At 41.2% G+C, this 24,285-nt stretch overlaps 1 protein-coding gene across 1 annotated transcript in view; it reads left to right on the forward strand.

The window, feature by feature from the left end:
• ARMC8 (armadillo repeat containing 8) overlaps nt 1-24,285 on the forward strand; it is a 59,947-nt gene that overhangs the window by 19,047 nt on the left and 16,615 nt on the right. The window contains 7 exon segments of the mRNA XM_062499052.1: nt 6,918-7,060; nt 7,160-7,257; nt 13,038-13,130; nt 17,848-17,928; nt 19,244-19,319; nt 19,405-19,495; nt 22,894-22,954. Coding sequence (XP_062355036.1) covers nt 6,918-7,060; nt 7,160-7,257; nt 13,038-13,130; nt 17,848-17,928; nt 19,244-19,319; nt 19,405-19,495; nt 22,894-22,954 — 643 coding nt within the window.

The following is a 24,285-nucleotide window of genomic DNA, read 5'->3' on the forward strand; positions in this document are numbered from 1 at the left end:
CTGTTAGGTTGCCTATGGAAGTGAAAACTAGTAAGAATTTATTGGGATTTTAAATTGTTTCTAGGACTGTAAACACACCAACATGAAATTTTATTTTTTGATTTATTGTTAAACATAATCAAATTCCTTCAGGCAGTGTTATTTTAGAGTTTGCCAAAAGAATAAAAGATTGCTGCTTTGATAACTGTGTAACCTGGTAAAAAAAGATGAGAAGGGAGATGCTTGAGGGGCACTGCACCCCTGGCAGTGCAGGTAAAGGTGCAGGTGAAAAGCCAAGTTGGTGTAACAGAGCTCTTCTCGCAGAAGCACCCTCTGTGCTTCTGACCTTGTCCTACCTCCACTTCTTGTGTTATGTTTGACTGCATCAAGACCTGCCTCAGCTCAGTAATCACACAAAACTAACTCTCACAAAAAGCAGGTCTTGTTCTGTGGAGTTAACAAGACAGATGAGCAGAGAAAGGGGAGAGCAGGATTTGCCCTACAGCAGTGGAGAAATGTACCTTCAAATGCTGAGGGGCTGCTGGGGTTACAGTGCCAGGGATCTCCATCAATGGGAGATGGAAAATCAACCAGAACGGCCACTTCAAATGGTTCCATGTTTGATCCTGCCTTGGAGCAAGGCCTGAGGATCTGTCAGAGCTCTTCATGCCTCCAGTGCTCCTCTGTGCCCACCTGATTGTCCTGGTGCCTGCGGGAGCTGAGGCCTGGCCTCTGCTGGGGGTGTTAGTACATGTGCTGTCATCAGGTCTGCACATCTTCTGGGACAATCATCATCCCTGGCATCTTCCCTGCTTGCTTCAGGAACGCCATGCACTTGGACACAGTATTGTGAGGTCTGACATGCACATTAGGGAGTGTTTAGTCCAAACTTCTTGGATGTCCTCAAGAGGTTAGGATGCAATTGTTTCCTGATGCATTGTTCTGTTCTTTGTGCAGTTTGTATTGGGATTTTCTGTCACGCACACCACAGGGTAGGGAGCTGTGTGCAGGTGCTGTGGTTTGCTTTCGTAGGGGAAGGAGCTTCACCTGCTGTGCTGGTGTTTTCCAAGGCTTGCTTTGCTCTAGGGTGGTGAAAGAGGTGGGGAGCAGAGGGTCTCATGGGTTGTCCTTTGCTTTTCTTCAAATCAAGTCAGGAGTCAGGACCTGATTGCATAATCTTCCTCTTAATGAGGAATCTCTCCACAAAGATGATGTATATAACTGGAACAAGGTATTCTTCTAACCCAGCTGTGGAGTACAGGTGAGTCAAGGCAAACATTTGTAGTCAGCAGAATTGTATGAGCTGTTTAGAAGCTATACAACCCCAAATCTCTGAAGTGCCTGTTCTGATAGCAAAAAGAAATTTGTTCATACAAGATGTACTTCTAATGCCACCTTTTCTATTGTGTATTTTTATTAGAATTTTAAGTTTTGAGTTTGAAAATATCATTTAGAAGGTAGCTTTATGATATCTCGTGTTACTTCTTCTTAAGGAGCTGGAAGAGTAAAATCTACAAAATTACTCAAAAAATGTATTCTTGTATCTTCTTTCATGTGCTGATGCAGGATATTGGCTGGTGATATTGAGCTCAGTGAGATTCTAGTGTAATCTTTTTGTATACAATGGAAAATTTCAAACTGCAGGTGAATGGGAAGTAAAAACAGCTTGATTTTTGGTATAAGGTCACTTGATATCCTCAGAGAAAAACCTTTTAGAATTGGTTTGTCTAAATGAGCAATAGTTGTTCAGATGGTGGTCTTAAGCTAGCTGATACTCTAATTCAGACAGGAACCTATGGAAGACTTAGAATAAAGTTTGTGTTTAGAGTTTAGTGTTTTATCCAAGTCAGTGGAATGAACAGTCCAGTGGTGAACATAGGAATAAGACATCAGTCTTGAGCAAAGTGGTAACATGGCTGAAGCAAGACTAGGTGAAGATGTTGCTTTTTGTAATGTCTATTAATACCCTTTTTGTGAAGCAAAAGCTTTTTATCATCTCAAAAATAGTCTTAATCTGAACCAGTGTAATTCACTGTGTAAGTTAAAAAGCTCTGAGTGCTGTTGGTGTAAATTTGTCTCTGGTTTCAGGGGCTGTCTGTTCATTCCACCTTTTCTGGTATAAATGGCTGCAAAGAGAGAATGGATTTATGTTTTGCTGAGTGGATCATGGAATGGTCTTGGGGGAAACATTGGAATAAATTCAGCTCAGACTGGAGATCTGACAGTGTGATGCACTGGAATGGAGGGTTTTGATCTAGTAACCAAGAGGAGAGACCATGCTGCATCCACCTCAGTAGCCTTCAAGTCACTCTAGAAGTGGGTGTGAGAACACCTCGAGAGAGGTGGGAGCACCAGGGTAGGAACCAGGACAGGAATCCATGAAGTGCTGGGGGGAAGTATTCCTGCTGTAAACAGTGCTCCATGGGGAGGAGCCAGGGCTGTTTTCAAATAAAACATCACTGAAGAGGAAGGTGAGAAAAAACTTGATTGTAATAATGAAAAATGTGTAGTTTCAAATCCATACCTCTTGGAGCTCAGTAGATATTGAAACTCTTCAAAGCTGGATTTAGTTAAATGAACAAGAATCAGACTGGAAGCAAGTTATGTGGTACATATAGAGCAGCTCATGGATTATTAATGTTAGTGAGGATATCTAAGCATTAGGATAAATTACTAGAGCTGCAAGCTGAGACTCCTTTTTTTATTCCTAAGGGAAAAGCTTTCTGTGCAGCCAACTTCACTACTTACTTATACACTGCTCAACTTGGCTCTTTAAAAAAAAAGAAATATTTGCACTGTGTGAAATATTTCAGAAACAGTTATCTTTGCTTTGTAGGGCTTTTTAGGGAGTACAGTTAGCTCAGGTCCCATGGATCCAGCCTCTGGAGATTCAGAATTATCATTCCTTCCAAAAGGGAAACTGGCATCTCACTTCAGGATAAAGTTCTGTGACTAACAGTCATAAACATCACTGATATTTGAGTCTTCACCTGTAAGAATCTACAGCTATTTGATTTGTCACTTTAGCTATTATTATACATAAATTATTCTGGATGCTTTTAAAATTATACTTAATTCTGTCTTTGGGAAGTTCTGTGGAAAGTAATTGCTTCCTGTTATGTCTGAAATGTAGTGCTTTTTAACACTAAAAAGAACAGATTGAAAAAAGTTTGTTGTCCTGCTTTGTTTGAGCTATTCTCAATGCATTAATTCCATTCCCAGCTTGGGGTTGACTCTGGCTGGGACTTCCAGCACATTCAGAGGTCACCTCTATGCATGCAGTGACTTTTTACTCCATGTTCTGTCAGCCAGCAGGGGTAACTCACCTCAGCAGTGCCTTCATATTCATCACAGAGGTTTTCCAGGGTAGAGCTTTTGGGCCTTCTTGCAACAGACTGGAATACAAGCATGTTCAAAGGTAGAATAAAATATAATAAGAATTTTGATAATTCCACAAATAATGTATTCATCCCCTTTGCAAGGGGACTGGTAATAAGTGCCCAGATAATCATTACTCAGTTAAAGCTCTTATTTATTAACATGAAGGGTGTCTTAAGCTTCACAGCACTCAAAACACTCAAACTGGACTTAACCTGGACTCTTTCTCCATGTGCCTTCCTGTGGGGTTCGAGGAAGTGCTGAGTTTCATCTCCTTACTAGGTGTTTTAGGAACTTGAGAGATTTTTGTGACAACTTGTAAATGGGATGGAGTGTGGAAAAGGGCATTTCTGTTCTTTTTAGCTGTGAGGTTGGTGCTCACACTGGCTTGGGGAGGTCTAAATCATGCACATCTGTTATGGTGTGGAACTCTGGTGCATCACACTTGTCTCAGTCATCAAAGGAAGGGAAATCTGAGCTGAGTCTCTTCCTTGCTAGGCCACTGTAGTTTCCTTTTGTTCAGCAGCTGCTTCCCTTGGAACTTTTCTACTTTAAAATAATCTGTGGTTTTCCCAGGTGTACATTATTCCTCCAGCTGACCTTATTTCTGTTTCTTGGCATGCAGTCCATTGAATTGTCTCTCTGGATGGATTTGCTGTCCTTCCTCATTTGGATATGATTTCGTGGATATCATTCCTGACATCTCAGAAAGAAAGCCTTAATCACTTAATTGCCCTTAGAAGGGCAGGAACAAATGGTAGAAGTATTTTATATAAACATTAGTGGGAAATATCTGAAGAAGCCTTACAGAAGTTTGAAAAAAGTCCAAATGCTGCATTTTGTAATGCTGGAAAATGATCATGAAGATGTTGAGAGATCTTTCCATCAGCTTTATTTCATTTCCTGTTTGTTGTAATGAGCTTTACTGCAGGACCACAGGCTGAAGAGTGTCAACAAGAACATTTAACATGTTTTTGCTGTTGAGAACACCTTTTCTGTGTATCTGTGCTATTGTTTTCCCCTGAAGCACACGAGTGTGTTGTGGTGGTTTTAGCAGAGCTTTGTTTCAGTATTTCAGCTGGTTTAGAATCCAAAGGCTGGCTGATAAGAGATAATGCTGCAGATCAGGGTTCCAGGTTATGCAGGGACACAGTGTTCTTAGAGCATATGAACTGTGAGTAAGTACCTTAATCATATTTTTAAGTTTCCGAAATCCAAATTATAATCTTCCCTTCTGCCCCTGCATACAAATGCCATTTTTCTATCTTTTTATCCTGATGAAATTAATGTAAAGGAGGAATGCATTGCATCTTTGCTGAATTTGTCTAGACTAGAGCCTGGGAACAACAAACCAGTCCAGGATGTTCCCATGGACTATAGAAAGATGTGAATCTTTATCAGTAATGCTTGACAGTACTTTATGAATTAACTGTTTGATCTTTAGTGATTATATGGATTTTCCTCACTTGAAACTTTTTGTAATTTTATAGTTTGTCATGGAACTACTTAATTTTCAATGTTACATGGTGTCAGTTCTGTCTTTTAAAGACAGAAATAGAAAATATTACAATATGCATGTCTAGCTCTAGGAGCACCTGATCTGAACCTCAGACTTATTTTAAAGATAAAGGATATTATTAGTATTTCAGACACTTATTGTATGTAAAATGGAAACTTAAATTTTGATCTTCACTGATTATAAAATTTAGGTAAGGCTTTTTATTTAAAGCACATTAGACTTTAGATTGTAGTCAGTATTAATTTTTTCTCTTTAAGAGAAACAGAGGTGTAATATTTGTTCCACGCGTGGAATGTTAATGGGAAAGAAAATAGCAATTACTTTCTTTAGAAGAGAAAAGCCTTCAGAATTTCATGTGCTTTTGAATTTTTTTAAAATCCTTTTGAAGAAAAAAATATTTTTAGGACATGATATTGAGGGGCTAGAGCATGTCCAGGGAGGGGAACAGAGTTGGGGAAGGGGCTGGAGCACCAAGAGCTGGGAAAGGGGCTCAGCCTGGAGAAAAGGAGGCTCAGGGAGAACCTTGTGGCTCTGCACAGCTCCCTGACAGGAGGGGACAGCCGGGGGGGTCGGGCTCTGCTCCCAGGGAACAGGGACAGGAGGAGAGGGAATGGCCCCAAGATGTGCCAGGGGAGGTTCAAGTTGGATATTGGGGAAATTCCCCCTGGAAAGGCTTGCCCAGCCCTGGCACAGCTGCCCAGGGCAGTGGTGGCAGAGTCCCCACCCTGCAGGGATTTAAAAGCCCTGTGGATGCGTACTTGGGACATGGCTCAGTGGTGGCCTTGGCAATGCTGGATTAACAGTTGGACTTGATGGTCTGACAGGACTTTTCCAGCTTTAATGATTCTGTGACTCTGTGATTGGACCTTTCTGCATACAAGGAGCAGGTTATTTGTTGAAGGTCTTGGTAATCAGAGAAGGCCATTGGTGAGGTCTGTACAGGGAAGGCACAGAGCAGGTCTTCAGGACTTTATAGTGAAAATGGAAGGAAATACTCTTGCATTTCTGAATTTCTAAATTGACCTCTAGGTTACTGAAAGCTGTTTTTAAAATGGTTATTGCTACTGACATATTTTAATTAGTAATTAGATTAATATTTACCAAAACATACAGGCAGAGGTTGAGACTGTCAAGAGTTAGAACAGTAGATGAGATTGTGCTTTTCACGTAGGAGCTCAATATCCTTTCTTTTCCAGGGTGAATTTTAACCAGAATATCTCAGTACATTTGTACATGACCATAGAAGCTTTTGTTTCCTTTGCTTACCTGATCTAGAGGGCAGAGAAATGAAAAACATCTGTCTGTAAAGAAGAAATAGTAGTGCAAAGTTACTTGATTCCACAGGATTGAGGGAGTGCTATTTTTCTTTAGTGATGATTTTGCATATCACTGATTATGTATTTTGCTTCTTGATACCGTAAAAAGAATCCAAATTGATTGACACCCAAACTACACCATTGGCAAGATGTGCTTTAGGCTTGAAGTGATCCTGTTTATTCCCAGTATAGCTTCCTTCCTGCACACAAAACTTTCCTGGGCTTTCTTTGTGTATGTGGTCATTCCTCAGTGTTCCAAACTCAGATTACTCTCAGCCCTCCTCATGCTTGTGCTTGGTGATGGAGTTACTTTGCAGTTGTGACCCAGAAGAAATCACTGCCAGAGATAACCATTCCCACAGTGGTAATCAACTGTTAAAGTTCCCTTTCCCATCAACCTCAAACTGCAAATTCATTTCCTTTAACTGAAATTTGGGATCTCCCTGTTATCCTAAAAGCCCATCCTGGATGTCAGTACTGTAGCAGTACCTTTTTAAGAAAAAGCAGTGGGGTCATTTTTTTTTACACCAAGTAAATTTGTGTAGGAATACACAATGTGCAGAGGTTGTGAGTTAAGTGTTACTCTACTTTACTTTTTTTGCTCAGTCTTCATCTTTCTATTAAGGTTTTCATCCTCTTTACATGACAGGATTCAGATTATTTTCTTTCAGACTTAATTTTTCTCTTCCATATGATTTTTCCTCTACAAATACTTATGTTTGCAGGTTGCTGTATTTACTCCAGCAAGAGACCTCAAGCACGGAGCTGAGAACAGAATGTGCAGTGGTCCTGGGCAGCCTTGCCATGGGGACAGAGAACAATGTCAAATCCCTCCTAGACTGCCATATTATCCCAGCCTTATTGCAAGGTACTCCTCCCTTAATGGATCTGTGTTAGTAAATGTTCCTAAAGTACCAAAATAAACAAAGGTAATGAGACTGAATGGTTGGTTTGCCCATATTTATAGGATTGCTATCACCAGATTTGAAGTTTATTGAAGCTTGCCTGCGATGTCTCCGTACCATTTTCATCAGCCCTGTAACTCCAGAGGATCTGCTGTACACAGTAAGTTGTAAGCAGATTATTATGTCTTTTTGAAGGCTATAGAGAGGGTGGGAGTGAACAATCTTGTTGTCTGGAGGCCTTGTTTGAGCAGCAGCATTAGCACTTCTCACCTACCTTTGAGGTATCTGGCACCCCTAGCATTTTTGGTTAATTTGATATGAGGTGGTCAACAAGGTAGCCCACTGATAAAGAAAATGCCTACATGTACAGACTTGTGTGCAATCTTAAGGAGGAAAAACTGTCTCTAAATGGTATTTAGAGGTACTATTATCAGAGCTATACTGGCAACAGTTACTTTCTGAAAGTTAAAGATGTATCCAGCACTGTCCTCCCTCCCCAGAGAGGAGGGGGGGCTTGCTCAGGTTTTGTACTTCCAGTGGAAGAGCTTCACTTCTAAAATGTCTCTACTCCTAGCTGGTATATGTGTGATTTGCATTTAAGTGACAGGAGGATAGAAAATGTGCCTCTCCAGTTGCTGTAGTCCTGAGTTCCTCCTGGGGCATGTGCCAGCAGGGCTGTTGGTGCTGGCCCTGGTTGGGTGACTGGGCAGAGAGCCCTCTCTGAAGGTACTGCTGTCTCTGGGGTTTGCCCAAACCCAGGCACTGCCCCTTATTGGGATGGAGGGGCGAGAAGGGTTTAGGTGCTTCCTTTGTCCCAGTGTAAGGGGGAAAGGTGAGCCATGGAATGGAAGCTGGAGAGGACCAGCAATCTCTTCCTGCTCAGAAAATGGGAGCATTGCCTCAGTCTGGGGGAGGTCACAGAGCAGCTCCAGCTTCTGAGGGTAACTGGGTGCCCACAATGAAAACCACTCTGGTCCCACTCATAGGGAGCTGTTACTTGCTGGGGAATTCTTGATGCTCACAGAGCAGGGCACAGCTGGCCTCTCATGTCAGGCTTTCTCTACAGTTCGACTGTTAATAGTCAACAGATTGTCTTCATGTTTTTTTGTCTAGTTGTTATGCACTTCTGCAATGTCTGTTTTGTTGTCTATTCCTTTTTCCAATGAATTTTTACATTTTCATTCCAGAAACAGGTATGCAGACTTGTTTTCTATGGACTCAATCTTACCATACACCTATTCTGAATGTCTGCCAGTCAGTCCATCTCAGGAAGTCAGCTTGCATTTAGTATGTCTAGACAATCAGCCAGCTTTGTCCTCCACTATTCACTGCCTTTTTTTTCCAGGTGTTTGGTTATTGTTCAGCTTGGAAAACCTCAGTGCATATTGCATTTGTGAACACCAAAGGCACCTCTCCAGAGTGATCCAAGGGCTTCCTTCCTCTTTGTGTCTTACTTTGGCTTCACTCCATGCTCCCAAATTCCCCCAAATCAGCCTCTAAGAGTTGATAACTGTATAGGCATCTGTTTCCTGCTCTCAGCATCCAGAGAGGGGTTTAAGATGACTGTCCATTAACAATCAGTTTCTATTCCTGGGGATAGGTGCTCAGTAGGGACTTTTAATTGCTCCCTATTTGGAGGAGAGATTTGATGTCTTGAAGGGAGAGGAAGGGGTGGGCAGAAATGGGAAAGAAATATCATTAGCATAGAAATAACCACTAACATAGGAACAATGTGCCCAAGAGACTGAATTTGGTGTTTCATGCTTTGCTTTCTTGGCTGCACAGCAATGACATCAACTGCTCCCCCAGTCCTTCTTCAGGCAAATAGGATGTCCTGGAATTAACCATCACTACAGGAAATTATCATCTGGTGAGGGGTCCTTGCTCCTTAGTTCACCTGTAAAACCCATTTTCCCATTTTCCATTCCAGTTAGACACCTCAAAATTAAGTGTTTTATGATTATGCTTAAGGTCCTATTTCTGGAAATCCTATTTTTTTCCTTCTCTTGTGGGAATACCCAAAGCCATGCTCTGAAAAGTACTGAATACAGATAATTTGAAAATATGTTTTTCTTATCTCTTGGAAGGTACAGCCCCAGCCCACACTGCTGCAAGCTGTGTTTCACAAGGCAGCAGTTGAGACACTGGCTTTGCAATTAAAGAAGTAATTATGGGCCTAATGGTAGACATTCCAACACTGAGAACAACAGGAAGAATTCAAAATTCCCGTTTAGCCACCCTGCTCCCTCTTTGTTTCTAGTCCCAGCAGCTCTGAGGAGACTGCCACCATCTCTATACAGCAGCAGCTCTTGAAGGTCTCTCAAGTTCTGCCCTTTTGATGTCCTATTTTGAAAGGTAGGAGACCAAGTTTGTCAAGGGCTTTTTATTCCTGCCCAGCAGTTCTGGAAAAAACTTCTGAAAAATTGGATCCTGAGTTGTATCTAACATGGAAACTTTCCCAGAATTTTTTCATGGTTTGACTGCAGAGAGAGGATGCTGTCTCTCAATCCTTGGGCATGACTATTTCCAAGACAAGGTTTTAGGAGTTAGCTTAACTTAAATCTCCAAGGGTGTTGCAGTCATTCTAGAGGTTTCAGAAGACTTCTCAGTTAAAATCCAGGATATACAAGTGCTTTAAAGAGAGCTGCTTAAAACATTCCTTTCTGTTTGTAACAGGTGCACATGATCCACAGTAACCAGAATATTTCTCCCAGTCGAAATGCTGAGTGTCAGAACTACACCTTTCCTCTTGAGCCTTTCTTTATGGACAGAAACCTGAAGGACAAGCTGCTGACAGTTTTGTATAAATAATTTTCAGTTCCAAGGATAAAAAACTTCTTCAGAGGTAGAAACATTTGGGCAGTTTCCTATAGGAACCTAGGGTTTGTACTGAGAAAATGTGCAGCTCCATCCATCCATCCATTGAGCTGGATGAACATGGAGCTCTCAGAAAGGGCAGGTTTTTAGGGTCTCAGGCAGAGTTGTGGCACCAAGTTATATCCAGACCTGCTGTGCCAGAGGAATCCTTGTTAATGGAGGCTTCCTGCACAGGCAGGGTGAAGGCTTTGGAGGTGAGACCCATTTAGTGACAGTGTTCCACCATGAAATGAGGAATGACATGGAGTCCAGGGGGCGATACCTGTTGAGGTGCTGACATGTGTTCAGACTTCTTTAAATTCCAGGATTACTGTCCATGTGAACCAGCCAGCTCTGGGTGTGTTTTGGGTTGTTGAGTAGATGGAAACACTAAGGCAAATCCAGTTTCACTGAAGTCCCGTTACTTCAACTCCTGTTAATTTATTGAAAACAAAAGAATGGATTCAGTGGTAGAAAATGTTTCCAGCCCATAAAAGCATTCTGCATGTTTCCTGACAGATGTTCTCAGTTGTGATTCCATTTTTCTTCCTCAGTGGGACACAGATAGAATTCCAGTGGGAACTTGCTGTCTGTGGCTGCTGTGCTGCCCTTGCAGAAGGAAGTGCATTCCCTGTTGGGAGTCTTGTCCTTACACGAATTTGGAGAGTGAAGGCACTGCAGCAGGATGAGACTCTATCCTGTTGAGACTACGAGGAATCAGTTTGAGAAGTCTTAGTCTCTAGAAATGATGAGTGAAAGGCATTCCTGCTTCCTGGGCAGGTTTGGGATGGAAAACCTGACATCACCTGGTATTGGCCAGGCTTGATAAAGGGGAGGAGGTGCACCTTAGAGGATCAGTGTACCTTACACTGATTAATAACCAGGTGTTTAATGAGCAGTGCACCAGCAGTGCCAAGTGTACACGTGCTCCACCACAGCTCAGTAATGCACAGTTCTTAAGGGAGGAATCTGGGTCAGCCTCTCATGCGTTATTCCTTCTTTCCTTCTAGTTATTTGGAGTGGCTGAGCCAAGGCTGAATGTTCTCCAGTCCAAACTGCTTCCTAAAAATGAGAGTTGTAAAAGAACCAGTTCTAGCTTATAGAGCTTGAATTCATGTTATTTCAATGGATAGAAGCATTTCAGTTCTCTGACTTGGGAAAAAGAATCACAACCCTAAATTAAAAACAAATGTTTTAAGAATAGGTCTTCACAAATTTTTTGTGGTATTAAAAGGAATATGAGGAAATTAGGTATTGGGATCCAAGCAGGTAAATCTTAATTCTCTCTGAGTTCTGTTTGTATGGACTATAATTTTGTTACAATATATGTGATATTGAGGTATTTGTCCTAAGTTGCCTGGAACTACTTTGTTAGCAGACAATATTTTAATGGATTTGTGAATCTCATTGTTTTAACTGTAGCTTATGAGTGTAGACTCAATCTCACTAGGGTTGCTGGGAGGATCCTTTGTTACTTAAGTATCAATACTGAATAAAAGTGGAATTATGTAGCCTCACATCGACACTTAACTGACTTCCCCCTAAATGTGCATAGTGGTTATGTCCACACATCCCTTTGTTCTTTCTAGGTTCTTTTCTGATCAACATGCCAAAATTATTTTACAAGTTGGATATTTTAGCAGAATTGTAGAGTAGAATGAACAGTTTTCTTACAAACACATTCAGGAAGCACTCTTGGAAGTTTCCAACAGTTTTTAACCTTTTCATACTCACAACACTTCAGATTTGATGGAACGTAATGAGAAGGTGTATAAAAGATATCTATAAAGAATTGCTTCTTAAATGAGTAGTCCAGAATATGTAATAATAAACTTTTTTGTGTATTGACAGAATTTCAGGGGACCATCAGTGTGTTGTTTGCAAGGGCTCATTAACTCTTATATCATATGTACAATGACATTGTTGGGGTCACAGTGGTAATTGGGAAATAAAACTGCCATAACCAGTGTGTCTGTCTGAAGATACAGTCACTGAACAGTCAGGCTGGTGCTGCTTTCTGTGCTGTCACGGAGCTGAGGTGCAGGAAGGTTTTGCTCTAATTTCAGTTCCTCTCTCTCTAAATCAGAGGATTGTAATTCCTCATTGTGCAGGTAAAACAGAGTCTGACTTAGATTTTCCAGGCCAATATAGCACATGTGCTTTGGAAAGGAAGGCTCATTTAGTGCTTCCCTCTGCTGAACTCCCTTTCTCTCATGGAAATTATTTAGTTTATCCCTTTCCAAACTTAAATACCCGTTGTTTCTTTTAATATCACTGTAGTTCCTGCCACTAAAACGTGCTGGTAGAAGTAACTGAAAGCTTTAGAACATCATAGTTTTGTGACTCACCACAGAGGTAAATTACTGGATGTATTTGCAGAAGAGAACTTGCCACAGAGTCATGGAGTAGTTTGGGTTGCAAGGGACTTTAAAGATCATCTCATTCCAACCCCCTGCCTTGGCTTAGGGAACCTTCCTTTAGATTATAAGGGTTTTCTTTTGCTGATTTATTTGGGATTCTCTGTTAGTAGTGTCACACACACTGACAGTGTCTACAGTGTGTGTTTGACTGCAAGACAAAGGACATGATGACTCCCCATGCATCAGTTCAGGGGACTGTACCATGTCCAGGCTGGCACAGTGTTCTCTCCCTGCTCTCTTGGACTCAGCTGGGAGAAGAGCTAAGTCAGCCATACTGGTGCTAAGACAACACTAAGGCAACTCCTGGACTAATCCCTGTCAGTGGCCAATGTTTGATTTTGGTATGTTTCCCCCCCTGTTCTTTTACTGGTTTTGTCCCAAATATTCTGGAGCCAAATTGCAGAAGTTTTATTCCTGTTGTTCCTATTTATTCCAATTGCACTGACCTTTTATTTCTTTTCCATGGGGATTTGGCTCAGAACTGTTACACATGCCTTCAACTTTTAATGAACTGCTTTTAATGGTTGTGTTCTGTATCCATAAAAGTTTTGGTGGATGGGAGAATATTGAGTGCAGAATCAGGAGTGCTCCTTCAAGTAACAAACTGCAAAGAAGCTGTGCTGAAATCCAGTGTTAACACTCTTCTTTTTTCGCTTATTTGCAGGATTCTTCAGTTATCTCCCACCTCATGGGACTGCTCAGTAGGTCTCGATACACACAAGAATACATATGTCAGATCTTCTCCCACTGCTGCAAAGTAAGAAAGACAATTCATGTTCTCTGTGGCACCTGTGTTTCTGGCCTATAAGAACTGCTTTTTGTAACAGGAATTTTGGGCCAGTAATGACTGGTCTGGTATTGCTCTGAATTTGCTGCAGATTTATTGGGGTCAATACATGCTGCTCTGCAATACTAGAAAATATGCAAATATAGGGATTTTATAGGCTTTGACTGCTAAACAAAAGCCAACAGTCTGGGCAAGTACCAGTTGTCACTTTTAGCACTATAAATCTTGGAACACTTCTAGTTATCCTCTACAAGTCTCAGGATAGTGTGAGCATCTCTTCGCAGAGGTGGTACAGCTCTTTTCACCTGTTTTAAACACAGACTGTTCTCTAAGAGGTGCTGGTGGTTGAGAGGAGAAGAAATGCTATTCTCAGCTCAGCTCTATCAATTACAGGTTCATCCAGATACATGTTCATTCCTGCTGTGTAATGCAATTCTGTTGATATGAGAAAACTGATGTAAAACCAGCAGCAACCCCACCCCAAACATAGTTTTGTCTTTCCCTTCCCCCACTCCAAGTTTCCACACAGAGCTGTTTTTTATTGTTGCAGCTTTTTGGGAGTTACTGTACCACTGAGTTATACAATAACTGCATCAAAATAATTCAGGGTAGGAAATTAGCTTTTTGCAGAGTCTTTCCCTTTTAGTAATAGTTAAAAACTAAAGGATCACAGATTTTGTGCTAACAAATGAGAAAGTTCCTAAGTTTATATATTTATAAGTATTTACCTTGAAAAATATCTTTCTACCTTATCACTTACAATGAGTCCTCTGGAACTGTGAATTATTCCTTTGTCAAATATCCATGTTCATCTGCCTTGACTGTTATTTATGTACACTCATTTCATTGCATTTCTTCTGCTGAGTGAAGCTGAAGACTGAAAACTGTCCATTTATTGGGATATAAAGACAGAACTCAGCTGCTAATATATAGGGAACTGTTTAGAGAAAACATGTAGACAAAATCCTGCACTGGACCATGGAAGTTCACATATATACCTAATAGTGGAAAAGAAGTTGACATTTTAGGAACAAAAAAGCACCATGGAGGCATCTCCTGTTTAAGTGGCTCTTGAAAGTCTCCTTAACAGGCTGAGGAGCTCAAACAGGTGAAAAATCAGGTCATGTTAGCCTAGGAGAAAAATAACCCAGGACAAATTATAGGATGGTAGAAGAGTCTGTTTATACAGTTGGGGGTTGGCTCTGGGACCATAAACCCTGTTGGCTGGGAGAGAACAGAAAACAGTTATTGTCATCTTTTTCCAAAGGAGTTATTTCCTTGCAGCTCCAGCAATTCCTGGCGACTTGCATGTCTGAAGTGTTGTTTACAGCACAAATGCACAGTCACTTCACAAGTGAGGAAGTCTTCTGAACTCACCATTCTGTTTTAAGAGTGTCCTCCACACCCAAAATCTCTCAAATTTTACAGTGCATGCCTGGAAAAAATCGGGTTTTTGGAAAGAAGTTGTTGGCTGTGTGAACAGAGAGAAACTAGGCTGCACAAGAAAGACAGGGTGATGGATATAAGTGTTAGGAAATGGTTGCATTTGCAGAATAAACAGCTGCCTAACAAAGAAAAATATTTCAGGTTGAGTAAACAGATCATCACAAATGATAAATTGATCAAGAATTCATTCTCTTGCCCAGGCAAATGCAGCTGTTCAGCAAAAATCTGAAATGTCCCCTTCCTTCTATTTTGTTTAGTTTGGGGATTTCAGATTTATAATGTCACTTACTGTATTTTCAGACAGAACAAAATACATCTAATGCAATGAAGACAAATTTGCAGGGGATTTTCTCCCTTCAGTGAATAGGCAAAGTACATTCTTATAATTAAAAAATCAGTAAATATATATACATGCTGAAAGTTTCACTATTCACTGCATTTTAAATGAAGATTGTATCTTCGGCCAAAAGGCCCTGAGAGAATCTTTCTTACTTTTTTCCCTGAAGCAATAAGTTACTATAAATAAGCCTTTGTATTTAGGTAAGGATTAGCATATGTTCAAGAGGCATTGGTGCTTTTATTTCTCTTTTTCCTCATCTCAGTAGCTGTATTAATTGAACTAATAGTGACTTATCACAGCTCCTGCCCTCCTTGTCCCTGCACTGTTCTCAGCTCACATCTGGTGTAGCTATTTCTTTCCCTGCCTTCCCAGTATCTTTTGTTGGCTTCTCAGGTTTCTGCCTTTCCCTCTCCCATTTTCCTGGAAAAGCTCAGACCAGTTCTCTAGAGCTAGGAAATCCATCATTTGGGTCCCTAGCATATCACTGCTGCTTTCTGCTTTTGCTGCTTGTCCCTGCATCTTTAAAGTGAAAAATTTTCTGCTTTTGCTGCTCTCTTTCTCTTCTTCTCCCTGCACCTTTAGAGTTAAAATAAATGGCAGGGGGGCATTGCCCCTGGAGAAGAGCCATCCTGAGCAAGGCAAAGTGTTGATTTACAGGGCAGCAGATGCAGTTCGTAATATACAGAGCCAGGATTCTATCAACACAGAAGCAAATAACTAAACTGAAATCAGGCTGATGTACCTGGGATGTAAAAATGCAAGTCAAAATTTACTTTTTAAGAGTCTCTCTATCTCAGTTCATTTATTTTCAGAGCAAGTGGTGTGAGCAGGTAAAATTTACAGTTTTACTGGTCAAATTAGAGAGGTAAGGTATATGTTTGGAAGCATGTGTTGTATGAATAATTTTAAAAAATACTTCTGGAACTTGTATTTGAAAGTGTGACATCTCTGCATAAGTAATAATTTCCCTGCCAATTGAAAATCAGTCACGTGTCTGGGAAGGGTCCAAGATCAAGCCTGTAGTCCAGGCAACTTCCCTGAGGCCTCCTTCTCTTGCGTGAGCTTAGGCAGCTGCTGGATCCCTGCCCCAAGGGACAAAGGCACTTAGGTACCTGCTTGTCATTTTGTTACATGGTGCTACCCTAACGCTTCCTTGAACATTGGTGTTTTATGATGGAAAATTGTGCAAGAGGTGATGTCTGTTCCTCAAATCTGTCAGTCATTCGTATATGGAGAATAAGATCACTGTCAGAGGAGTGGAACTCTGTCATTGCACCCAAGGTGGAACAAAAACAGGTAGCCTTGCTGTTAAACTGGGGCCTGAACTGCTTGGAAATGCTGCATCATATCCTCAAGTTTTCACCTTTGTATTTTCAGCTGTCTCTCTTTATGTGATAGTGCTTGCCTGATTGTGCTGGTTGGTGTGTGCAAACACAGCGTGTACAGATTAAATATTCCCAGTTGTGCAACTCAGATACACCCAGGTGTCACCTCTGTACAGGCATCTGTCCTGCTTGCACAGAATCTGCCACCTGCATCCCATGGAGGAATCACTAATACTTGGGAATTACTAAATCTAGGGCAGTATGATTTCTTTTATTTTAAACTCACTCATTTTTTTTCACATATTTCAATATCTGTTCTTCAGCTCCAACACTGGCATAGCTGCGGCTTTAACTCATTGCCTCAGCCACTTCTGTGTGCCAATGTAAGTGGTTTTCCTCCTTCAACCATGCTGTTTTAATTGCATTTTTTGGTAGAAAGCTCTTGGTGGCAGTAGCAGCTGAAGCATCTCTTAAAGCACCAGATATGTTACATCTGAAAGTAATTTTATGCTTTTTTCTTAGAGGTAAGAGATACTCTAAAAATTTTCTTTCGACTGCAAGAGGAATGTGATTTTAGCTGTATCTCAGATTTGAAGATAATGTGTCACTGATGCCTACCAGGGTGTAAGAGGTGCCATAAATTCAGTTGGGTTTGAACAAGAGATTAAGGAGTGAAGAGACTTTCTTCACTTGCAGATTAGTCAAGGAAATGCACAGAAGGGATGATAAATGCTGTGGCATCCTATAAGCTGAATTTAAATGTGCATGGCCTGTGCTTAATGCAGAGATGACCACAGCTATGAACCTACTTTTAAAGAGAAGTTTGCAAGTCACAGATCAGCTTTGGCAAGAGACTGTTGAGGGCTGCAGCTGTTGAGATTTCATGTTGTTTTTTCAACCTCATCAAACCTTGTCATGCTACTGAAGTTCTGAGACCTTTGTCTTGCAGAATTTAGTATTTTTGTTGAATTCCAAAGGCTGCTTTGGAAAAAATACTGACATATCAGCCATTGCCAACTTAGATTTGAAATCAATACGTAGGTGATGGCTGGCTGGATTTATGGCCAAATATGCTTGAAATTAAAATAGTAAATAATAAAAAATTGGAGGAAAGTGTGGATCTCCTCTCAAAGCACTGTCACTCTGTCTGGAACCAGTATTAGAAGAAATCCCTTCCCTTCTGCAGTTAGAATTGTTGAAAATGCTTAATATTAAGAGCGAGGAAGACATTAGTGACTGGTGATCTTTTATGTGATTCCTAGAGAAAATCAGGAGCTTTCGCTTGTTTCCAGTAGGAAGAGTAGAAACAGAAGTTCTCTATCCATGCTTCTTCATTTGTGAGAACTAATGTCATTGTCTATTGAAGCAGAGAGTGGAAACCATTACCAGAAAAGGACAAATGCTATAATAATATGAGTTGAAGTTGTTTATGGTAAAAAAAAAAAAAGAATTGTTATGCCAGCTGATTACAAAGTAAATGTTAGGAAATGTATCTTAAATATTTTACAGTGAATTGCAGATAGTGGAAACCTCTTACATGTTGTTTTAAAAACCCTGTGTTATGTTTCCTTTGAAGGGTCCAGATCACCAGACAATCTTATTTAACTATGGAGCTGTTCAGAACATCGCACATCTGTTGGTCTCCACCTCCAACAAAGTAAGACATTACAACTGCTCTATGTTTAACATGTGTTTATGAAAGGAATTAAAATGGAGATTACAAAACCCATGTCTGTGCCTGTGAACCAAAGCTGTAAACAGGTAGGATGTATATTTCTAGAATAACAGTTGCTTTTACTTGTCATATTCTATCAAAACCAGAGCTATTGTACTGTAAAGTTAAAGCAGCAATAATGAAAACAGGACTGCCTAGCATTGCTCCAAAGAGGAACAGGCACTTGGCAGCCCAAGTGGTCTAATTTGTTGAACAATAAATGAGAATGAGACGTTAAGTTGAAGAGAAGCAAATGTGGTCTATCCTAAAAAGGAAGTCATACCTGTAAAAATAGATTGTTGTGCAACGTGTGGAAGCCACCAGCTGCCTGTATGTTGTGCTCCCTGAAATCCTGAGTCTCAGCTCCCTTCTTTGTTATGTGTTGGAAGTCCATCCTGTACTATGTGAAAGCACCACCTCAGAAGACAAGCATCACATCTGCCTGTAACGTGGTGGCCAGGAGGGTCAGCTCCTTCACAGTCCTTCCACGTGCAAAGACAAGAACACAGTTTAAATATGTGCAGCTGTAGAAGGGCAAGTCAAGGATTAATATCTGAACTAACATGAGTTCTGTGATCTGGGAAGGTGATAATGGTTGATCTTCCCTGTGTCAAAAAAGAAGTTACAAAGATTTCAGAAAGTAGGCACCCATGAAACATGGATTAAATCAGAACTTTGGAGACTGAAGAAGGAGGAGCCAGGATGTAGAAATGTGTCCATCCTTTTCATCCAGGTGGAACCTAAAGCTATGCAATGGCAGTAAAACTTATGGTGTATATTTGTTTTAAGATCAGTTTGGAATCACTTCCAAGAGGCTGGATCATTCTCTTTAGGCATTTTATTAAACCCACTTTTAAAGGATTCATAAATAAAAATCTCAAGGGTACATATTTCTGATTCTCTAAAGTACTTATGAACCCTGAGAAGTAAAAGTACTATTGTTATATGCTCTATTCTTCTGTTGTTTCTTGCACATTTGTGAGGCATTACAGATAAGACCAGTATTTCCTGTTTAATTCCCAAGTTTTAACCTTGCTGGTTTTCTTCAGAGTTTACAACATACCCTACAGAAGGGTAGTTCCAACAGGGAGATGACAAAAGTCAGGGTGTGAGTTAGATGTTTCCAGCTGCCTTTTAATCTTCATCTCCATTTCTTGTTGATTATACAGCATTGTTTCCTACAAGCCTCTCCAGCAGTATAGCCCAGTTTTGCTTTGAAGTCAGTGTTTGTATTTCATATTATTATGTTTTTACACAGGTCCGAATGCAGGCATTGAAATGCTTCTCAGTTCTAGCCTTTGAAAACCCCCAGGTATCCATGACTCTGGTCAATGGTGAGTGCAGTGCTGCTGCTGCTGGTTTGACACTCACTTTTTGCCTGGCTGAGTGAGAACGACTTGGAACTCTCTCTCTTTGCAGTGTCTGTTGATGGAGAATTGTTACCACAGATTTTTGTGAAGATGTTACAAAGGGACAAGCCCATTGAAATGCAGCTCACGTCAGCCAAATGGTAATTGTCTTCAGAAACTGGGGAAATAGCAGGGAGTTTAATTCTTACTGTTCAACTTCTCCCTTCTTCCAAAGTAACATGGGATGTAAAATCTTAGGAATAATTAGAGATACTGTTTGCATTAGCTAAATCCTTGAACAAGTAGCTCTCACCCCATTTTATATAATGTGACTTTGACTCTTTGCTGTACATAAACAGGGAAAAGTTTTGCTGGGCAGCAGTTTTGTGAGGAATGTGTTCAGCCATATGGGTTTTCACATGTATCTGGGATTTTATAAGTTTTGCTTTGAACAGGCAGAGAACAGTCCTGAACTGTTGATCCATGGTGACTCCGCTGTGCTGGAGATGGTGCACCAAGATGATGGGAGAGCAGAGTTGGTCCCTCTACCTAACTGTTTCAAATAAAACAGATTATTCTTCAGGCTTCATGTGCTCATACAGCAGAATTAATGTTACTAATTAATTTTGTACTTCAGCTTTCCCTGCTGGTGTGGGCACATTTGTGTATTCATATTCATAATGACTTCCTACAAGATGTGACCCAGTTCCATAACAGCAGCACTCTGGTTATGCTCACTCCTTAAGCTGGATTGACACCCTTTAGGACCATTTTCCTTTTCTTGTGTTGATACCAATGAAATAAATCACTCTGGGGGTTAAAGAGCTAAAATCACCCATTGCTATAAACTACTAAAATGAACTTTAACTCAGGAGTTTGGTTGCTGATGCGCTCTTTGATTATTCTTTTAGTTTTTGATGGCTTTTTTTGACAAGGAGCGGTGAGTTCTCTGTGTTCACTAATTTCACAGCCACTTGTGTCAGTACTAGTCTCTTGATTCTGGATGAAGAACAGGTGGGGTAGGTAGGATCTGTGACTCTCTGCTCATGTTGCCAGGTTGTAATGCCCTAAATCATTGATGAAAGCAGTTTCAGTGATGTCCATGTGTATGAGGGGGCTTCTTGAGTAATCCCACTCCATGTAGGAGGTATGTCTTGGGACCTCCCACCCTCCCTTTCAGCCCCAGTTGGCCCAATTTGGCCCAGTCTGGTTTTCCTGGTTTTGGTAGGTAATTCTTAGTGAAGAAGGCAAGTTAAATTAATTGCTCTGTAGCAGTCTCAGTTCTGATTGATTTATGTGTTTCTCTGAGAAGTCAGAAAATACACAGAGAATGACATACCTTAAGAGTAATTTTGCTTTACTAACCTTGAGATATCAAGCAGTTGACAAGTCATAAAGGCAGGCTGGAGTTAAAGTAATTGTTCTGAGATGGACAGTCCCAGCTCTGGTGGGAATTGTGTTCTGGTGTTCTTGGCTGGTTGTAGGAACTGGGTACACAACTCATCTTTTGCTGTTGCTTTGCAGTACTTCGGCTCAATTTTCTTTGAAAGCATGAAAGAAAGTGATTTGGTGAAAAGCAGCAAAAGAAAATTGCAGGGAAGTGGCAAACAAACCAGTATCTTGAATTTCAGATTGGGTTTCTAATTAGTTCACAGGACTCATCTTTTTTAGGGATCTCAGTTTTACAGCAGTCCTGGAGTTTGCAAACTCCAGGTTTTTCTTCTGTAAGTTTTTCTTCTATAGGTTCATCCCCTGGACCTGATTGCCTCCAAGTCAGACCCTCTCTTCCTTTTTCCAAATGAGAGTGGTAGGTGAAATTGTCACAGATCATCTTTTTTTTTAAATGCTTGTAAATGAGATTTCACTCCTACCTTGTCAGCTTCAGTCAGTTAATCTGATTTGTCATTAGACTCTTTGGAATACAGGTCTAGAAGAGTTTTTTCCATTTGAACCTTCTCTAAAATTTCTATTTGAATCCAGACTGACATACAAAACTACTTTAAGAAGTTCCCTTTATTTTCCCTCAACAATTGAAGTAGACTTGGAAGACTTAAGTAAATAAAAATTTCAATCCTCTTGATTGAAATGGAGCAAAGATCCTTCCCTTGAGCAGCAGTGTTGGGACAGAGGGAAGAGCAGGATGCCCCTTGGGAGAGTGCTCTGCAGCTGCAAGTGGAGCAGTTACCTTTCCTGTTAAAATCACCAGCATTGCTTCCAGCTAAGCCAAGCCTATGTTACCTGAAGTAACAAATTACTTTCTTTCATTACTGAAATAGAGCTGCTTTGCCTGGCAAATAGGGTCTCACTGGACTAAATGGCAGCTGCAGGATGGGTGCTTTCCTCCTGATTTGAACGTGTGAAAATGAGTTTGTTGTTGTCAGCTGGAGGCTTGGGCAGTAAAAGTTTAGCAGGTGATCTCTGTGCTAAGATTCAAGTCTTATCTCTTACTCTCTGAGAAATAATATTTTAAGATAGGTCTGATTGTTGGATTTTTAGCTGTGGCTGTATTCAGAAGGAGGATCAGTGTTGTTGCCTCGAAGAGGTGAAAGGACTTGCTCTGGGCCCTTGGAAGGTGCTCAGGGATGTGGTGAAGCACACCATGGTTATATGAGCATATTGTTGCTCCTCAGCTGAGCACTTCTGATTGATCCTGTGTACAACTCTAGCCTGCCCAACTGAGGGTCCAAACGTGTTAGTTTTAATTTACCTTTGTTGAAATACAGTTATATTTTTTAACCTCCACTGTGGCATGATAAAAGCCAGTTCCAATGGTTAGTTCAGAAGCTAAAACAAGAGATACTGGTACACAGCAGTTCCCCTCCAGCTCCATTTCACTGCCTTCTGGCAGAGCAGGTAAAAACAAAACCACTTCAAAGTAAAACACTTTTTTTGGTGGGTGAACTATTTTGCATTTCTGGTAGTTTGGGGCACTTTAGAAGTACATTAGCAAAGAATTTGGAATTTGTCTGATGCTGTGTGCTGGTGGGACCTTGTGGTTGTCATATCCATTGTGAGCTGCTGTCTACTAAGGAACAAATGCTGACTTGGTGCAGTGTCAGAGCTTTGGCTGGGTTCATTGTTAGTGAGGGTGTACTGGTTCCTGCAGAGTGTGAAAGCCTGCCTGTGGACAGGCAGCACAGTAATTTCCCCTCTCCTGGGCTGGGGCAGGGCCTGGGTGTCTGTGCCTGAGCTGTCAGGCTGTGTTCCTGTGCTGGTTCTTTCCTGGTGGCTGCACACTTCCGGGGAAGGCAGTTAGAGGAATGTCTGGGTGTGCTGCACCTTTATGTTAGTGCAGATTGCTCCTTTTGGGTTTGAGGCTCAGTCAGGATGCTGCTGTGACCCTTTGTGGCTGCTGTGTGTATTGATCAGTGCTCCAGCAAGGGGTCCTGCATTGCAAACGTGCACGAAAGTGCACCTGCAGGAGTTTGTGTGCCCGAGCCTAGTGAGCTCTGATGTATTTAAATCAAACACAGGGGATGATGTTTCATTAGGACAGGTGTTCTGCACAGCTGAAGTGCATCAAAGCCATGGTAGGTGACTGTGTCTTGTGTTGTTGCAGCCTTACTTCCATGTGCAGAGCCGGAGCAATACGGACGGACGATCCCTGCATCGTTCTGAAGGTGAGCTCTGTCCTGCTTCAACTACCTTGTAAATATAGAATAATTCTTCTTGTTCTAGCCACAGCAGCTCCTTAAACAGTTCTCTGTTCAAAAGATTGTCTCATGTAGGTCTACCCTGGTTTTATTTTCTCATACAAAAGGTAGCACAAAATCTGTTACACTAAAGATTGCACAGCACCAAGTTCTCCTGACTTTTTTTTTTTTTTAATTAAAAAATAGTTCCCTGGCTTCCCTTTGTTTCCAAGTAATGATAGATAAAAAATCTACATGGTGGCTGAGACAAAGGCCTGCCCCTCCTGTCTTTCTGTACAAGAAAGTGTAATGTACAGTTCATTCCAGTGTGCAAATTGGCATCTGTTCTGCACAGGCACCTGGTACTGCGCAGCTGAGGAAGCCAAGCTGCATCCTTCTCCCTCATCCTCCTCCTTAGCTTTGTTCCAAATTGACACTCCAATTCTCTGCTCTCCTTTCTCCTTACAACACCTGCAATCTGGGGGCAACAATTCCATTCTCCCAACCCATGTCTCCTACAAACCTCTTTCATTTTTGGAAATGGTTCCCCTTCATAAATCCTGTGTTGTACTGCATCCTGGTCAGGATGTGTGTGTTTCCAGAACTGTTCTGCTGTGGGACAGGGAGCAGGGCCTGCTGGCAGTGGCAGGTCATTGTTTGGAGCTGGACACTGCCCTTTGGAGCTGGATGTGCTCTGTCACGTGGGCCCTGTGGAAAACCATCATGCTTTCAAACCATTGCAAAGGAATTTGCTTGGGTCTGCCCACAGCAATAGCAGCATTTTTTTCCTCATGGAAGCTGCTTCAGCACAAATCCGTGTTTGAGGTTGTGGAATTAAATGTGTTGTAATTCTGGAGAGTAGACAAGAGTGTGGGGAAGAAGGAAGGCACAGAACCTTTGCCTTGTTCAAACCCAATGATTCCTCTTCCAGGAGCTCATACTTGCAGGGTAACTGTGGTTAATCCAGCCACAAATCCTTTGACCTCTGCTGAACTAAAGTGATGGCCCCTTTAGCATTCAGGATTATTGACCCTTTGCTATCAAACATTCTGTATTTGGGGACCAGTCAGGGATGTGTATTTCCAAAATGAATTTAATTCACTTTCATTGCTCAGTTTGAGTAGTGGGTTGACCTGCAACATGGGGAAAAATAAAATCCCTTGAGAAGGGCAGAGGAAGCTGATAAATAAAGGATTTGATGGGAAGGGAAATTATTTGTCTGGAATCCTAATAAGGAAACTGTCCAGATAACCCAGATACATCCCATGCATTCCATGGAAATTAGATATTCCATCTCTACAGTCCATTTGCTGATTTTA

Source organism: Cinclus cinclus, chromosome 10 (assembly GCF_963662255.1).
Source record: "Cinclus cinclus chromosome 10, bCinCin1.1, whole genome shotgun sequence".
NCBI classification, from domain to species: Eukaryota; Metazoa; Chordata; class Aves; order Passeriformes; family Cinclidae; genus Cinclus; species Cinclus cinclus.